This window comes from Lacerta agilis, chromosome 4, assembly GCF_009819535.1.
Source record: "Lacerta agilis isolate rLacAgi1 chromosome 4, rLacAgi1.pri, whole genome shotgun sequence".
In the NCBI taxonomy this organism is placed as follows: domain Eukaryota; kingdom Metazoa; phylum Chordata; class Lepidosauria; order Squamata; family Lacertidae; genus Lacerta; species Lacerta agilis.
In genome coordinates, this window is record NC_046315.1 from 9,248,665 (window position 1) to 9,267,176 (window position 18,512).

The window sequence follows — 18,512 nt, forward strand, 5'->3', positions numbered from 1 at the left end:
TCACTGAGTAAACTCCGACTTACATTCTGCAGATCGTGCAACAATGGAGGGTGGAGAGAGGGGGCGGGACCAGATTCTGTTTTACCAATGCTAAGGAAAGGGACCCAGCGATCGACCGCAATCTACTAAAACCTCCCGGGGATCTATCAGTAGATCGTGATTGACCTGTTGGACATGCCTGTTACAGTGGACCTGAAAAGTCTGACAACTATGTGGGTACGAGGTTTAAATCTCTGCTACCGTTGTACTGATATCACATCATATATCCCCGCCTGCATTGCCCAGGACCATGGGAGCAAGTGAGACACATAACCAACAGCTTATCACAAATGTACCTTTTTCCAGAAAGTCCTCGGGATGCTGCCTTATGTATTCTGAAAGTTCTCTATCCTTTACAGCATATTTGTAATTGGCTCGCTTACAGAGGTAATAGCCTATATAGAAGCCAATAGATGTGACCAGGACTTGGCGATGGACTCCTGGAACAGGACAAAGAAAAAAGAGGGAGGAAATGGGGGAAGATCAGGGGTAGCAGTTTAACAGGGTGAATGGAAACATCCATAAAGCATTTTGCTCCGTTTTATTTTAAGTTGAGCTGAGCACAATTTGAAGCGTTCATAATTTGGCCACGCAGCACCAAATCTGAAAATGTGCTCAAAGGCAACAAGCAGCAGAGAGAGTAAGAATTGCTTAATTCCCTTTTGAGCGGGATTATTACTATTTCTCAAGAACCTGAGCTTTCAAATCATGGAATCAATGGGGCCCTCCCTATTCCCCACATCTTGTCTCATGGAGAAACTTCATCCTTGCCCACCCTTTCTACTTTTCAATAGGACTCCACTCCAGCAGCTGCCACCCCTGAGCATGCGCAGAGTTGCGATTTCCCTGGCACAAACCCCGAGTTGTGAGCACAAGGAAGGGCAGCGACACCCCCCCCCGTGTGCCCACCTCCACTCAGACCATAGGAGCCAACTCCAAGGGGCCGAGGTCTCTTTGCCCACCCCACATAATTAAATATTTGAGGGAGGCCGGGGCTGCCAAAGTTAACGGTCACTGTCATTCAAATGGGGTGTATGTGTGTGGCTCCTTTAGTGCCGCATTTACGTATAAGCTAAACAAGCTGTAGCTTAGGGCCCCACTCTCTTGGGGGCCCCCAAAAAATGTAAAGGAAAAAGACTGGATGTACATTTCCAAAATCTGAGGTAAAAAACAAATAAAATAAAACCTACATTCAGCAACAGTGTTTTGTGTTTTGTAGGCTCCTATGATGCAAGTAATGGGCCCCGCCTGCCAGCCTGCTCCCTAAAATATCATTGGTTTGATCATTTCTATATAGGGTGCCTACATTTCTATATAGGGTGCCTACACTCTGCATGGACTGGTTGCATGACAACATGTGCAAATGGATTGAGATACCTATTATTATTATTATTATTATTGGTCTGCCATAGTCAAAATAAAATTTAAAAAATTCTTTCCAGTAGCACCTTAGAGACAAACTTAAGTTTGTTATTCAGTGTATCTGAAGAAGTGTGCATGCACACGAAAGCTCATACCAAGAACAAACTTAGTTGGTCTCTAAGGTGCTACTGGAAGGATTTTTTTTTTTTATAGCAACAATTTTGTTGTTGACAGCTGGACATATAAAGTGCCCCATTACCTTCAGTAGCTTAGGGCCTCATCAAACCTAAATCCCCGGGCTCCCCCCCCCATCCACCCCAATATTTTATTCAGGTTGCCCCCGCTGACTCTGACCATGTACAGAGTGATTTCCTTGGATGCCCTTTCGCACAGCCCAGTGAGACATTTCTTCCCCTGGGGGCACTCACCTCAAACCCGAGCATGCGCAGAGCAGTTTCCCCGGCACCACCCCCCCTCCCCTGAGCATGCACAGTGTGATTTTCTCAGGAACCCTCCCTCCCCCCATCCTCTCGCCCTTCCCCCTGGCCTCGACCCACCCGTTCTCAGGACGGGCCTCTGGTTGATGGCGTTCTCCAGCAAGACGCTGATCCAGCCCAGGAAGCCCATGTAGACCGAGCCCCTGTTGAACAGCCGCGGGGGCGGCATCGACAGAGCCTCGTCCGGCAGCCAGAGGTGCAGCGTCGGCGGCATGGCGGAGGCCAGGGACAAGGGCGCGCAGACCCAGCAGCAGCAGCGTCGCCGCTCGAGGAGCGCCCAGCTTCAAGGGCAGGGGGAGGTCCGCCCCGCAACACCGTCCCCCGCGTCTCCCGGCCCGCGACGCCAAGGTTCCGCTGTTCTTTGGTTCCCTCGCCCCTCCCCTCGGCGGTCCCACAGCGACGTCCTCCCCCGCTCTGCATTGCACGCGGCCAGCGATGCGGAGGTTCCGCGGCTCTTTGGTTCCCCGCTTTCCTAGCCGCCCTCCCAGAGGGCCGGATTTAGGTTTGATGAGGCCCTGAGCTACTCAAGGTAATGGGGCCCTTTCTATGTCCAGCTGTTCTTTGTCAACAATAAACTGTCGCTGTTTTTTGTGTTGAATATATGCTATATGGTCGTTTATGGACCTAATAGGTATCTAAAGCCATTTGCACATAACAAAATAGGTATTTTATCAAAGTAATTGTTGGACTGAAATACAATTAAGTATATTAATAGTGAAATACAATTAAGAATAAGTATATTAATAGTGAAGTAATTATTAAGCTCAAACTTAAAATTTTGGAAATGTAGTTTCCCCCCCTTTAAAAATTTTTTGGGGGCACCAAAAGAGTGCGGCCCTAAGCTATAGCTTTTATAATTTATATGTAAATCCAGCACTGCAGCCTCCCCTCCCCTCTTCACCTGCCGGCTTGGGCGATCATGGTAGCAGGGAGGCAGCCAGTCTAAGGCTGCAGTGCTCAACCTGGGAGGAAGGGGTGAACATAAGGGCATAAGGAGAGTGGGAGAACTATATGGAACTCGCAGAAATGACCGGGAAACTCCGTGACCAGAGGGACAACGCAGCGGGAAAAGAATGGATGAATTTTAAATTGTATTTAAAAAAATCATTGTATGATTGAAAGTTAGATATAACTGGAGGATGTTAGGTTGTAGATAAGAAGATAGGTGATTAGGATATAGGATAAGGATTAAGATAAAATGTTAAGATTAAGCAATATTATGAAAGGAGGTTAATAGGTATAGGATTTTTAATGAATTTTAGTAATTATAAAATAGAGTAAGATTGTTTTGAATTTATGAAGTTACGAAAAGATAATTTGACAAGGGACGCAGGAGGAGGTCCCACTATGATGTGAGGAAGAAATATTGGTTACAAGAAATATGCATGTTGTTATGTGTTGTTTTTATTAGTTGTATATGTAGTTGTGGTTTGTTGATTTTTTTTGTTAAAATTTCTCAATACATATTATTTTTTTAAAAGGAGAGTGGGAGAAGAGTTGTGTTGTAAGAAAAAAATCTGCTCTTATTCCCTTATGGGGTACATAAGAGCCCTTGTAAAGTCCTTTGCAGGTTCTCCATCGGTAGGAATAAAAAAACAGAGGCCAACCAGAGAATAATTAGAAGCAAAGCAGCTAGTAAGCTTGATCTTTATTGTTCTGTTGCAACAGGGTCCCTTCCTCACACAGGTGAGCAGGGAAGAACCCCAAACAAAGGGTGCCTGTCCTTAAAAAGACATTTCAAAAAATTCCCCCTTGGAGTCCGGCCCATCCCCAGAAACCTCACACATACATCACAGAAGAGCTGCAGCCCCAAGCCCATCCCCCAGATACATCACACCTACATCATACAAAAAGGCGTTATCTGATTGGCTTTTCTCAGTAGCCTGGCCATTCCTTTGAGATGGTAATCTTCTTTAATTCCTGGGGAAACTCTCTCACCCCTCCTTCCTTGCAGAGAACCATTTGGTAAACATTTGGTCAGTTTTGAGAGTCAAAATGGTGTCAAACCTGTCTTCCTGTGCTGCTTCAAACATGTGGCCTTGTTTGCTTGGAACACTTATGATTTATTATATATATATATATATATATATATATATATATATATATATATATCTCCGTAATTTCTTACAACAGTTGGAAGGGATCCTAATGTGGCAGTGGCCCAAAGGGCCACAATAAATGTGATAATGTATACCCCTGTAAATCCTAGAGTGTGCTTCTAATAGAGAAGTTATGAAACTGATGATTTTGCAAGTTGCTTCCCCCCCCCAAAAAAAAATTGGGGCAGAAATCATATTTATTGCAGATTCAGACTTCCTGAGGCCCTCCAAGGACCACAGGCTGAAAACCCTTAGCTTCACGGGAACCCAAATATTTTACATAAAAAAGGTAACACTACAATTATTTTTACAAAAGCAATTATTGTATATTTTATTCACATCTTTCACCCCACGTTTGTAACTGACAGTGCGATCCTACCCGTATCTACTCAGAAGCAAGTCCCAATGAATTCAGCGGAGCATATGCCCAGATGAGTGAGGTTAGGCATGCAGCCTAAGTTTCTTGTCTGGAGGGCAGTCCCATGAGACATACAAGTAACCTTACACATTACATGGAAGGATTGACTCGTTAAACATAACCAGTGATTGCTTCAGCTCAAACTGAAAGTATAAAAGGTCCAATTCCATTAAAAAAAGACTCTAATTAAGCATCCTTTTGTAAACAAGGCTTCTCCTGCAATGACTGTCTTCTCTTTTCACGCTAGGAATCGCCCCTGCTTATTTAAGGTATTTGCTCACTAATTTCTTGCTCCCACATCCTTAAAGAAACAGCAGCTATTTCTGGAGCACCCCTGCATGAACAGCACATGGCAGGAGCCACCACCGTTTAGCATGAGTTGGCGGCTATTCTGGAGGTATCGCCGTTGACTCAGGTATGTTGTAAGCATCGCTATTCTTTCTTTCGCCTGACAGCTGGTGGTCCCGCAAAGGCAGAGACGTACAGTTTGAGCCAAGCGTACGTGACACCTAGAGCACAATATACAGAGGTGAGCAATAAAGGGACGAAAGGGAATTTGACTATCCAGGTGGTGAAAGGCATCACAATTTCACACAAGATTTCCAGAGGTATTAGACCAATGAGGTAGATTGTTTCCAGCCAATTAAGCAGAGGCCCTTCTTTTCTGTGGAGAAAGCAGAAAAAGGGGGGATTTTAATATAATCCAATTCACAAATTATCACTTTGAAATAGTTACTGATGTCTAAAATCACCCGTCTTTTGCAAAGCAGAGCAAGCATGTCTTATTCTGGAGGAAATATCTAAATTATGGACTGACAACCAGTGACCCTCCAAATATCTACAGCTCCCATCATTCCAGACCATGGACTTATGAGCTAGGAGTCCAAAAACACAGCTAGAAGGCCACAGGCTCGCCGCCCCCAATCTAAATGCAAGAGCAGGCAAAGACTCGCTAGGTTGACCAGGAACCCCAGTCTAAAATGTGAGCAGGTTATGGGCCCCACCTCCCCAAGACAACCAAAAGATTAACTAAGGCTGGTGTACTCAGATACATTTGCAATCCAAGCAAGCCCTAATGGAAGCTTGCCTTTGCGAAAACATTTAGGCTGTAATCCTAACCCCACTTACCTGCAAGTAAGGGCCACTGAACTCAATAACTAACTCGTGGTTAGACACAGTAAGATTGCGCAGTTGGTCATTACCTGAATATAGCCTTCAGCGAGGAGAAGCTATACACCGTGAAGAGCAGCATGAGCAAGATTTTAATAGGCAATTCTGAAACACAACAAACAGTTGGCAGGTGTTGTATATGGCCAAAACAATAGGGAGGGAAATACTCTTAGTATTTTGGCGTTTATTTTGTTTAACAAAGTGTATATACCACTTGATTAAAATAGAAAAAGTTGGCAGCAGGCACATAAGAAGCTGCCTTCTATTGAGTCTGACCACTGCCCCATCTAGTTCAATATTTCCTACAATGACTGGCAGTGGCTCTCCAAGATTTCAGATGGGGGTCTTTCCCAGCCCTACCTGGAGAAGGTGAGGATTGAACCTGGGACCTTCTCCGTGCAAAGTAGGGTGCTCTACTCTCCTTCTTTGGAGGTCTTTAAGCGGAGGCTTGACAGCCATCTGTCAGGAATGCTTTGATGGTGTTTCCTGCTTGGCAGGGGGTTGGACTGGATGGCCCTTGGGGTCTCTTCCAACTCTGTGATTCTATGATTCTACTACTGAGCTACATCACCTTCTGAGAAGAGGCACCTGCTGTTTTAGAAGTAAAAAGGTAAAGGGACCCCTGACCATTAGGTCCAGTCGTGTCCGGCTCTGGGGTTGCGGCGCTCATCTCACGTTACTGGGCGAGGGAGCCGGTGTACAGCTTCCGGGTCATATGGCCAGCATGACAAAGCCGCTTCTGGTAAACCAGAGCAGCAAACGGAAACGCCATTTACCTTCCCGCCGGAACGGTACCTATTTATCTACTTGCATTTTGACGTGCTTTCGAACTGCTAGGTGGGCAGGAGCTGGGACCGAGCAACGGGAGCTCACCCCGTCGCGGGGATTCGAACCGCCGACCTTCTGATCAGCAAGCCCTAGGCTCTGTGGTTTAACCCACAGCGCCACCCGGGTCCCTACAGTTTTAGAAGTACTTACATTAAAAATAAGACACTCCCCCACTAATCTGGGAACTGTTTTATTCAATTCAAAGGAGTTTTAGTCAATGAAAGGAAGCAGCCCTAAATGACGTATATTCTTGATGTGTCGACGGTCCTTCATGTACATCAGTAATCTTTGAAAATGAATGTGTAAGCCAGCAAATATTTTAGGCAGGTGGTGAGACATAGAAGGTACTCACCCGGTGCTGTAAACAGCAGAGGAAAAAGGGAAAGATGTCCTGTAGTAGACAGAATCAGATAGGTGCCAGCATCTCTGGATCTCTCCACAGCCAGCAAGCTAAAAACGCATACCAAAAACAGGAGATTTTGGAAAGTAGCCTTTAAGCCGTTCAAGGAGATCTTTTCCTTCAAGGTCCTCCCTCACTGCTGCCACCATGCTCCCAGCACAACATTATGCATGTCTACCCAGACGTTTCACAGAGTTCAGCTCTGGTTAACCATGTGCAACAGGAGTGACAAACTTGTAGCCTTCCTAAGGTTGTTGAATTACAGTTCCCACCATGCCGGCTGAGGCTGAAGGGAATTGGGAGTCCACCTTTGCAGCAGTACCTGGGATCTTCCTGCAGCATCAGGAAGTCAAGGAAGTCAAGTTCCAAAGCTGCTTTCTTGTTTTGCTGCAAGAAGCTGCTTTATCCCTGACTTGTTTCTAAGATATCACAGATCCACAGGGAGGTTCTATGTAGCCATGGAAATTTTTAAAGAGAAAATCGAATTAAGAAAACTACACTTTTTGGTAGTTTGTGGTGTGATATTTGTAAGCCAACCTTCCCACAATCTTGCCTAGAAAGGGGTCCAAGTGTGAAGACTGGAAGCTATAAAAATGCAACCTGAACCCCTTTCCATCCCTCTTACCTCAGAGGGAGAATAGCGAGGAGGACTGCTTTCTCATGCACATGCCACCCAAACATGAAGGAGCTCAGCGCGCAGAGAACCAGGCATCGTAGGAAGCCTCTGGGCCCTTGGGGTTTAAACCAAAGACAGAAAACAGAGGGCTAGAAACAACAGGCAGAAAACAAAGCTTCAGTGGTGCATTTCAGCGCCGGGAACACAGGCTTATCATTCAGTGGGAGTTCAGCAGTTGCTAAGCGCTGCATTTCTGCAGTGGTGCCTTGGTTGTCGAACTTAATCCGTTCAACCCCGCAACTGTTTGAAAACCAAGATGCAGCTTCCAATTGGCTGCAGGAGCTTCCAAAGTTCCAAGTTCAGCTTCAAAAAACATTCACAAACTGGAACACCTACTACTGGGTTTGCGGTGTCCAGGAGCCGATTTTTTTTGGAAGCCAAGCCGTTCAACAACCAAGGTACCACTGCATTATTCTGCTTTGCATTGCCAGAAAGTGTTAAATTGCCTTTTTGAGATTCTAGGTACCACCTATGTTACATGCCAGTTTAACTGATGTGGGTCCCAAACCAAGGAACTCTGGGAATTGTAGTTTTGAGGATAATGCTGGGACAATCTTGTACTTTGGGGAGGTGGAGAAAGGGTGACAAGCAGTGAAATTTACGAGAAAAACAAAATCCAGAACACTGAAGCTGACCTCGTTTCAGATTGCAGTTAATGGTGGTTCTTGGGTCTGAACATTTTGCCTTACCTAAGAACATAAGAGCTGTCTGCTCCTGACTCTTTAAAAGCAGCCTAACACAGGTGTGTGTAAATTTGAAGCTTTCTCCATCCATGTACTTCTAACCCAGGAAAAGCTTCACCTGTTGAATTTCCGCATGTCAGGCCACTGTTAAAGGCATAAAAGAAGTAAGCAAAACTAGTGGTAACTCTGTTTTTAAAGGCATAATAGACTGGCAGGGACCAGGGTGGGCTGAATATTCAATGTAAGCAAGTTGCTGCTTTAACAGGGGAGGATTCATTTTAAATGTGGATAAATTTCTTGTGGGCTGTGCTTGCGAGCAGATGAAGATGTGCTCAGAGAGGTAGAGTGATTTGGATTTACCAGCATAGAGATAGCAGTACAGGTCAAAGTTGCCAATGGAGTCACTGAAGGAAGGACGGTATGTTGAAATTCCTGGACTAGCCCTCCAGTCATGGCAGCCTTGGGCATCTTTGCAGGGTCAAGGAATTTATATTTCAGACCTGGAAGTTATAATGAAGTTTGTAAGAAGGACAGGCATGTTGTCAGCCACACCATACCCACCCTAAATATATGTGGAAGCAAGTCCCACGGCTTGTTTCAACACTTGTTTACATCCAGAGAAATTTTAAATTTTATTTAAAGGTTTATAAGCCAGTTTTTGAGCAGATGCTCCAAAGTGTCTCATAGCATAAGTAAAAATCCGAAGCCGAATATAATATAAAATATAATTTAAAATATGTTCGTGCTAAAAAACAGCATTAAAGACAAAAAATAAAAATTCAGCAGGTTTAACAGAGTCAGTTTATAATCGCAACCTATATTACATAGGATTATAAAAATGTAGACTTGTTAGGGACCCTGAGGATCATCTGCTCCAACTCCCTGCAATGCAGAATATGCAGCTATTCTTTATAGGGATCTAACCTGCAACCTGGGCATTATGAGCACTGTGCTCTAACCAACTGCACTGAATGGGTTAAATCTCAAGGAAAAAGCGGGTCTTCTAGGCCTATTTAAAGACTTAAGGGATGAGGTTTGCTTAAGTTCAACAGGCACTGAATTCTACAGTTGTGGGACCACTGCTGAGTGTCTAGCAGCCTAATTGTCATCATGTGCAGTCATGCAAGGATGCTACACAGCCCAAATGGTTTTTTAAACAGTTTACTAAAAATGTCCTTTTAGACACAGCAAGATGCCTGAGGCACACGCACATAACCAGCTCCACTTTAGTAAACAGTAAGCTTCTGCGAAGATATTTAGGATGGTTTGGAAGTCATCCTCTGAGTGTGCACACACACTCATAAATGCCATCTCCAACTCCTCGAAATATTCCATCAACAGTGCCTCCGAAGTTTTTTACACATTGCTTGGGAAGACAGGTGAACTAATGCCAGTGTACTGGAAGAAGCAAAGATCACCAGTGTCAAAGCAATGATTCTTCAACATCAACTTCGTTGGAGTGGTCATGTTGTTCGGATGCCCGATTATTGTCTTCCAAAGCAACTACTCTATTCCGAACTTAAAAATGGAAAGCGTAATTCTGGTGGTCAACAAAGAGGTTTAAAGACTCTCTCAAAGCAAATCTAAAAAAATGCAGTATAAACACTAACAGCTGGGAAACACTGGCTGCGAGCGCTTCAATTGCAGAATAGCCTTTACCAAAGGTGTCGTGGGGTTTGAAGACGCTCAAACTCAGGAGCAACGTGCTAAGAGGAATGCACGTTTGGCAAACCCTCACCATGATTGACTCCCGCCCGGAAACCTATGTCCCCACTGTGGAAGGACATGTGGATCCAGAATTGGCCTCCAGTCACTTATGGACACACCGTTAAGACCATGTTCATGGAAGATAATCTTACTATGAGTGATCGCCAAAGAAGAAGAAGAGTAAACACAGTGGTTTAGGAGACTATAAAGATGAAGAACTTGCATGGAAATCTCCCTGCTGCTGTCGTATCCGATGACTGTCAATGGCAAGACATTGGACTGGACATCCCACTTACCCAACCCAGTTAAACCGTCCTCATGTTTATATATTCTTTTGTATACTTTCAAAAGATTAATAATAAAATGCAAGGAGAGGAACTGCCACTGTGCTGGTCAGACACAGCAGGCTTCTACTGAAGATTTCTAAAAGGGAACAAGAATCATAAAACAAGTATTTGCTATTAATACATGCAGGGTTAGGTTAAGATACTCAACCAATAACGGAGAGCGCTTTGTCCAGGGCGTTGTACAGTGCCCAGAAGTTAGGAGCCCAGTACGCATGGCAAAGGCCTCTTTTGAAAGGGAAGAGACGAGAGAGGACCTGAGGCAGCTGGCCCTAATGGAAGAAAAAAGGAAGTTAGAAAGTTAGTCAAAGATTTTTCATTTATATTAAGTAACACAACAATACATTTATGGTTGTGGCTCTATTGCTTTTACTGGTCATGTTGCATTTTGTTAAAATAATTTTAAATGATTTAAAGCTGCTTTCAGAGCGTTTGGATAGAAAATCAGCTTATAAATCCAAGTAGAAATCACAGAATAGCAGAGTTGGAAGGGACCATAAGGGTCAACTAGTTCAACCCCCTGCAATACAGGAGTCGTTTTGTCCAATGTTGGGTTCAAACCCATGGCCTTGAGATTAAGAGTCTCCTGCTCTACAGATCGAGCTATCCTGAGCTAACAGCCAAGTCAAGAATATTCCCCACACTCGATCAGCTTATAAAGCACATTATTCATACGTGTAGTAGCTATCCTTTATACAGTGGTACCTCAGGTTACAAACACTTCGGGTTACAGACTCCGCTAACCCAGAAGTAGTACCTGGGGTTAAGAACTTTGCCCCAGGATGAGAACAGAAATCGTGTGGTGGCGGCGGCGGCGCGGGATGCCCCATTAGCTAAAGTGACACCTCAGGTTAAGAACGAACCTCTGTAACGAAGTAAGTTCGTAACCAGAGGTACCACTGTACTCGCATATGGGAACAATTAGTAAAGAACGTCTTGCATACAGTCATCACTCAGGAAGCAGGTGCATGTTTTAAAGAGGATCAGGGTCCTTACCCAAACAATAAATGGTCCCAGTGAAAGTGCAGAAACAAAGCAGACAATGAATCCCAGGGCAACTAAGCGAAGAAAACTGAAACTGCCCCATCGGAGGGATCCATCTGGAGAAAACGAAAATATTATGATTAAAACAGAAGAAGAGGGGTGAAAGAAACAAGAAATGCTCCGGGAGTGTGTTTTAATTTTCTTCCCATTATAAAACAAGAACCTCCTCTGAGATACCGTAGTTAAATTCTTGTCATAGACCAGTCTTTCCCAACCTGGTGCCCACCAGATACTGTGGACTACAACCCCAGCCAATATGGCAGTGTTCTTTTACACCTGGCCGTGTATCCAAACCCTGGCCGATCCCACTATGAAATAATCAATAACTTGCCTGAATTATTTGCAGTGAAGCAGTAGGACCGGAGGAGGTACACACCATATGCTGGGGCGACATAGAGGTTGATATGCTTGAAGTGCAAGAGGACGGCAAAGAGAAAAGCCCCTTCCAAGTGCCTTTTCTGAAAGGGAGTGTGGGGCAACAGGGAAGAGAAAGGTCAGGCGGTTATTTGAAGGAACAAAGAATCCAAAGCCTACATAAACAGAATGCACACTTAAAGAGCTGGATGAGACTTCTGGAATAGAAATTGGCCATGGCTGCCTCTTAATACACTACCTGGAATAGCCGTGCAATGGAAAGCAGCATGAATCCAAACAGAAAGCCATTGTACTGAAAATGAATGTCTGTGATTGAGTTAAGGACTAACGTCCACTTCAGAAATATACCCTAACCCAGGAAACATTTTAAACTTTAATGCTTCAATTCAACTTCCATGTTGAAAAACCAGTTGTAATTCTTACCAGTAGCAAATTTAACAGTTCCAGTTCTCATTAGAATTTGATAGGTATCTCCCCATTCCCCCCAAACCCAACCAAATGTTGATGTTTGGTTTAGGTTATCTGACCAGATTTCTTTTGACACCTGAGTTGGAAGGATACGGTCCACAATTAAGAGGCCAAAATTCCATAAGAGGAGAACTGAAAGGACAAGCTGAGGGTTCTCCAGAGGTTCCTTTGCACCTCGCTTCCCATTTACGCATCTACAGCACCTGAGCAGAGGAGAAATAAAGAGACAGACAAAATCCAAATCCCTTTGTTCTTCCATACACATTTCTTAAAGATCAGGTGCAGTTTATAGGTTATGTTAACACTGTTTCTCCTTCAAGCATGTTTTTGTTTTGCTTTTTAAAAAAATATTCCATCTATTCCATAAAAAATACTACATCTATTCTACTCTTCAACACATTTACTGATTTCAACAAAAGGCAGGCTGAGTGATTTCTTTCCTGATTCCAGTGGCTTATCTTCCCTTCTCTCAAAACACAAAACATAAAGACTTATTTAAAAACAATAAAGGGGCACTAACATACTCGCGAACTGCGTAGATGAAGAGCACATCTGTGAAGATGACCGAAAGCCTTTGGAAAAGAATGGTTGGGTAGCTGGAATAGTTGAGGTTCTGGATGACCAGCATCTCTTTGTCAAAGTATTTGGCAACATGTGAAAGCCCATACTCAAACCATGCAAAGAAGGGAGGGTAGTCCAAGGTCCACTCAGAGGTTGCCTGTAAACATGGGGGAAAGAACGCAAATGAGAAGGCAGGTGTCAATCACTGGAAGACCTTAAACTGTAGGCTAGTTCACATGTGAACATTCAACCCGTGACAAGTGCAACATCAAGTGATCTCTCGTTTCATGAACAGCCCATCACAAATCAAATGCTTTGCAGTCATTAGGGTGGCTTTAAAAAAATGTGCAAAGGGGAACGATCTGGATCAGTTGGCTGTTCTAAACCAGACAGAGACCTTCACTTTTACTCTAGGAAGCCTGGAAGAACAGGCAAAAGACATTTCATTTGCCTGCACTGGAGGTCCATTCAGCTTCCAGTAACAAGAAAGGGATATCTGACAGCAGCCTTTAATTATTTGCAAAACTCCACAAGATGCTGCACCTCACTTGGAAAGGCAGAAAGACACACTTACCTCATAATACCACTGAGAGACTGGTAAGCTATGGGTGATGGCCAGCCAGTTCCTATGCACTTCAAAATCTGTGGAATGACTACAAGAAGTTAGATATTAGTATCTGTCTGGATCATACCACATAGCTTGTAAAAGGCAAAAGATTTATATGATCTGAAGAGAAACCTGAGCATTTCTATTTTGCATTTTCCAGTGCAGTAGTAGGTAAATAAGAACTGATGAGGAACTCTCTGCTAGGTTGTTAACAAGAGACAAACTTTCAGCAGTTATGCTCATGCATTAACATGTATGCCTATGTATCTCTGTAGGTATCTGTGCACGATAGCTTTCCTACAGTTAATTCTGTTTCCTAATTTCATGAGAAATTACTTCTGCCACATTTTAAATATATGTTCCAGCAATTCAATTATCACCACATCTACAACTCACATTCCCATTTATATGCACAGCATTGGATAACCAAAAGGTAAGGAGGATTTTCAGAGTGGCACTCGTTGGGCTCACAAAGCAAACCAACAAAAAGGTGGATTGGGCTCATATACCATTAACACAGAGAAAGTTACGTAGAAGAGGACATTTTGATCCTGGATGTCAGGACAAGCTGCAACTGCCAAAATTTGCCACATGGAGGGAATTTGTTGCTTACATCTGTCTGTCTCGAGAGATAATGGAGTGCACCTCTGGGGGTGAAGTCAAACTGCTGCATTAGCAGCACTGAAGTTGCCTCCCAGGGGTACAAGCCTGGGCAGTATGTACAGAGGTCCTGAGCTGCTCAGATGACAACACATACCCCTCTCGACTGGGCTGCAAGAGTTGCCAAAAGGAGGCATACAAGGCGCCATCCAACCGTATTAGGGATTCCACTCCAGATTTGTGTCAGGATTATGCCTTAGCCCTTTCATCTCCCGAACAGATCCAGCAAGGCAGCAGAGGTTTAGAATCTTTTCCTTCTCCTACTTGGGCTACCTTCCCAGGTTGATGAGCCCCATCTGCCCCTCACTTCTCTACAGCACATGCAGAAACTGCCTTCTTGACCGTTGGACCCACTATTAGTCTCATCTGCTCAATACATTAGCGCTAATCCTTGCATGGAGAGGAACTACACCTGTAAATATCAGCTGCTGGGAACTGCAAGTGGGGAAGAGTGCTGTTGTGCTCATGACCGGCTTCAGGGCTTTCTAACAGCATCTGTTTGGCCGCTATGAGAACAAAAAGCTGGAATACAGGAGACTTTGGTCTGACCTTGTGGGGGTTTGAAACATACTTAATGTACAATTGGGCCAAAGCAGCCAATCGTATCATAACAGCCTTCACTATGTGAGCTGATGTTTTCTTTTTCTTGTTAAACTTGCTATAAAACATAATTGCACTGTTTACAAAAATATGCTCCGTGAAAATCTTGTTCTTAGTCTGACTACATCCTGCAACAGTCAACAGTACCATTGGTGTCAATTTCCTCAGACACAGCAACATACTTTAGTGCTTTGACAAAACCTGCATCTCCTGCATTATTCAGCCTAATGGACATTTACTGGAATTGATGCAGTGATTTTTTCCATTTTATCACCTGGAAGCCTAGAGGGCTAACTAATATTCCTCCTCTTCAGTTAGATCTGTATCCAATCCCTCAAGATCCTCATAAACTTGGTATTGCTGCACCTCTGAGTTTGACTCCACTGCTAACTAGGGTATAATTTCTTGAAGATAGATAATTTGAAGGGGACTCCGGCAGAGAATTAGAATAAAGATAGATAGATAGATAGAGGGAAAGAACAAAGGCCAGGGAGGAAACAAAGGCATTGAAAGAATGCTATTATTTTAATTACACATACTTAGGGTTAAGGTAGGGATACCTAACATGGTACCCACTAAATGTTTTATGAACATAAGAAAAGCCTGCTGGATCAGGCCCATCTAGTCCAGCATCTGCTTCTCACAGAGCCCCAAGCAGATGCCTTTAGAAAACCTATAAGCAGGACCCAGTACAAGAGCACCTTCCCCTCTTGTGCCTTCCAGCAATTGGTAGTCAGAAGCAATTTACTGCCTCCAACTGTGGAGGCAGAGCACGGCCATCGTGGCTGGTAGCCCCTAAACATCGTATCTTCTATGAATTTGTCTGAACCTCTATTAAAGTAATCCAAGTTGGTGGCCCACCCCTGCCTTTTGGTTTATAACTCTTTACCTCGAGGGATAGCTCAGTTGGTAGAGCACGAGACTCTGAATCTGAGGGTTGTGGGTTCCCATGTTGGGTGAAAGATTCCTGCACTGCAGGGAACTGGGCTAGATGATCCTCATGGTCCCTTCAAACTCTATAATTCTGTGATTTTGTGAACTCTCATTTGTCCCAGACAGCATGAGTTCACCATGTTGGTCATCCCTGCAATAAGGTATAGGGAATTGGGTGTGATCCAAAGGAAAAAAAGTGAGTTTTGAGGAAAACTTTTTCCACCCAACGGCAACATGTTGAGTAGAGCAGGTTCTCTACTTGCTGGATTGCAAGCAAGCAGAAGCATACCTGATCGAAACAATTCTATATTCCACCCACCTACCTAAGTCTCGAATTTCCTCCCCTTCCTGTGTGACTGCCTGGTGTCCATTTTATATTGCAATCCCCTCAGGGCAGAGACCTGTCAAACCTGTTCTTTGTAAAGCACCACGTTCGCATGGGACTGCACTGCTTGTTGTGCAATTCACACATATGTCTCCTAACCTTACACTTACTGGAGCTTTGCTTATGAAATGTATATTTTGTTATCATTTAAAAGTTGCAGCGTAAGTTCTACAGAGTGACTCTCATGTTTCCAAACAAAATAGAAAATTCTTTTCAGTAGCACCTTAGAGACCAACTGTGTTTGTTCTTGGTATGAGCTTTCGTGTGCATGCACACGAAAGCTCATACCAAGAACAAACACAGTTGGTCTCTAAGGTGCTACTGAAAAGAATTTTCTATTTTGTTTCGACTATGGCAGACCAACACGGCTACTCTCATGTTTCCCACCCTCTTTCTTTGACATTACAGGCAGGTCGGAAGAATTAGGAATAACATTAAGAATAGCCTACTGGATCTAGTCCAGCATCTTGTTCTTACAGCAGTCAACTGGATGCCTGTGAGAAACCACAAGAGCACTCTCCCTTTCTGCAGTTTCCTGAAAATGGCATTTGGAAGCATTGCTGCCTCCAGCTGTGGAGGTAACAGCATAGCTGGCTAGTAGCCCTCTCCTCTCTTGACTTTGTCTACCCCTTTTTTAAATCTGTCTAGGGTGGTGGCCATCGCTGCCTCCTGGGGGAGCAAATCCCATAGTTTATCTATGTGCTGCGTGAAGAATCACTTTCTTTCCTCTGTCCTGAATAATAATAATTCATTTATATGCCTGCCGCCAATCTGAATGGGTTTCCCCAGGGACTCTGGAAGGCTCCCAACAAATTAAAACACAGGTAAGACATCAAACATTAAAAACTTCCCCTTACAACATTCAACAGCCCATGAGGCCCTTAATCTCAGCGTCGTGGCTTCCAGCCCCACCTCGGGCAAAAGTTCCCTGCATTGCAGGGGGTTGGACTGGATGACCCCTGGGGGTCCCTTCCTACTCTGCAGTTATTACACGATTAGGAGAGGCAGGGGGTAAAAAAAACAACACAATTTCTCTGCCCACCTTCTCCGTGCCAAGCATTCATTTTATAAGATGCCAGATATGGAGCGAGGTTTCCCAAGCGCGCGGGTCTCCCAACTATTTTGTTGGACTACAACTCCCATCATCCCTAGCGAGCAGAGCCAGCGGGCGAGGATGATGGGAGTTGTAGTCCAAAAACTGCCAGAGACCCAAAGTTTGCGAAGCGCTGCAGTAGAGGGAAGCCCTACAACGTGGAACTCAAGGCAGACTCGGAGAGAGAGAGAGAGAGAGACCAGGCAGCAGGAGGGCGGAGAGGCCCCTGCGAGAAACAGCCGCGTCCATCATGGCGGCGCCGGAAGCCCCCTCGCGCCCGCCCCTTCCCCGCCAGAATGATGTGAGGGGGGGAAATAACGAATCCGGGCTCCTTACTACGTGGGGACGAGGAGCAGCTTGAGCAGCGTGACCCCGAAGGCCAGAGCCGCGAACCAGCCGCCGCCGCCTCCTGCGCCTCCGCTCGCCGCCATCACGGCCCGCTTGCCTCCGCGAGCGCCTTAGAGGGCTGACGGGCACTGCGCATGCGTCCGGGGGTGGGGAGGCGAACCGTTGCCGCGCCGCAACATTTTCAACCGCCTTCGCAGCATCCTGGCGCCTGCGCGGGAGGACGAGCGAGCGGGAATAGTACTGCGCCTGCGTGCTGGCTTTACTCGCATCGTCCTGGCTCGCCGCTCGCCACACCCCCTGGAGGCGGGAGTGTGTCAATGCAGCCGCCTCGACGCAGGCGGGGTTTCAATGCCGTTTGCAAACCGGTTCTTTGCTTGTCATGTGCAGTTGGTCCCAAGTCTAGATCCTGTAGAATTCAGTGGGGCTTCTTCCTGACAGACTGTGATAGGGTTGCAGGCTTCTAAATGTGCAGTAGTCCCAAGTCTAAATCCTGACCCTGTAGAATTTATTGGGTTGTTTTTATTCTGATTATATATATATTGTTGTGTATTGATTCAAGGGTTATCATATCTGTATTGCTATTGTCTGTATTCACATTAGGGGAAAGTAACTGCCTTCCTGTTCCAGAAGGAACAGCTACTATTGGTTCATTCAAGTTGCTGCATTTGGATCCTCAGTCTTATTGGTTCCCACCAAAAGGCAGCTTTGTAATTGCTTGAGATTGTTCCCTCCAAAATGTATCCTTTCTAGCCAGTCTTCTGTCCCTATAAATGTAGCTTCCTTCTCCTCAGTTCCCCAGTTTTGTTTGCTTGAATAAAGAGTGTTACATGAAGAAGCTGTCTCCTGCCTGCTATGCCAGAGAGCTGAAATCACTTGCTGAATCACTATCCCCATGCTACAACATATATATTGCGGTTTTTATGTTGATCTGTTCTGTGAACCACCCTGACACTTCCGGGTATAGGTAAAGGTCCAGTTGCGGATGACTCTCGGGTTGCAGTGCTCATCTTGCCCGTGTTTGTCCACAGATGGTTTTTCTGGGTCATGTGGCCATCATGACTAAGCCACTTCTGGCGAACCCAGAGCAGTGCACGGAAATGATGTTTACCTTCCCGCCGGAGTGGTACCTATTTATCTACTTACACTTTTTGGGTGTGCTTTTGAACTATTAGGTTGGCAGGAGCTGGGACCTAGCAACGGGAGCTCACTCCGTCG

General features: G+C 44.9%; 2 protein-coding genes and 1 non-coding gene across 3 annotated transcripts; all 3 read right to left on the reverse strand.

Moving 5' to 3' along the window:
• Positions 1 to 2,229, reverse strand: LOC117045056 (NADH dehydrogenase [ubiquinone] 1 subunit C2-like). Its single transcript, XM_033145842.1, has 3 exons — positions 1,959 to 2,229; positions 336 to 479; positions 1 to 26 (listed from the first exon to the last, which is right to left on the reverse strand). Exons 1-3 carry the CDS (start codon positions 2,110 to 2,112, stop codon positions 1 to 3), a joined length of 324 nt encoding a protein of 107 aa, XP_033001733.1. The 5' UTR covers positions 2,113 to 2,229.
• Positions 2,230 to 4,588: 2,359 nt separating this feature from the next.
• Positions 4,589 to 17,406, reverse strand: ALG8 (ALG8 alpha-1,3-glucosyltransferase). The gene is made up of 13 exons (XM_033146021.1): positions 17,286 to 17,406; positions 13,246 to 13,324; positions 12,635 to 12,828; positions 12,204 to 12,313; positions 11,881 to 11,948; positions 11,599 to 11,725; positions 11,220 to 11,323; positions 10,375 to 10,495; positions 8,533 to 8,672; positions 7,439 to 7,578; positions 6,766 to 6,863; positions 5,618 to 5,690; positions 4,589 to 5,079 (listed from the first exon to the last, which is right to left on the reverse strand). The coding sequence occupies exons 1-13, from the start codon at positions 17,378 to 17,380 to the stop codon at positions 4,848 to 4,850; spliced, it is 1,581 nt and encodes a 526-aa protein (XP_033001912.1). The 5' UTR covers positions 17,381 to 17,406; the 3' UTR covers positions 4,589 to 4,847.
• LOC117046183 lies at positions 13,014 to 13,151 on the reverse strand. Its single transcript, XR_004426546.1, has one exon.
• Positions 17,407 to 18,512: the final 1,106 nt, after the last annotated feature.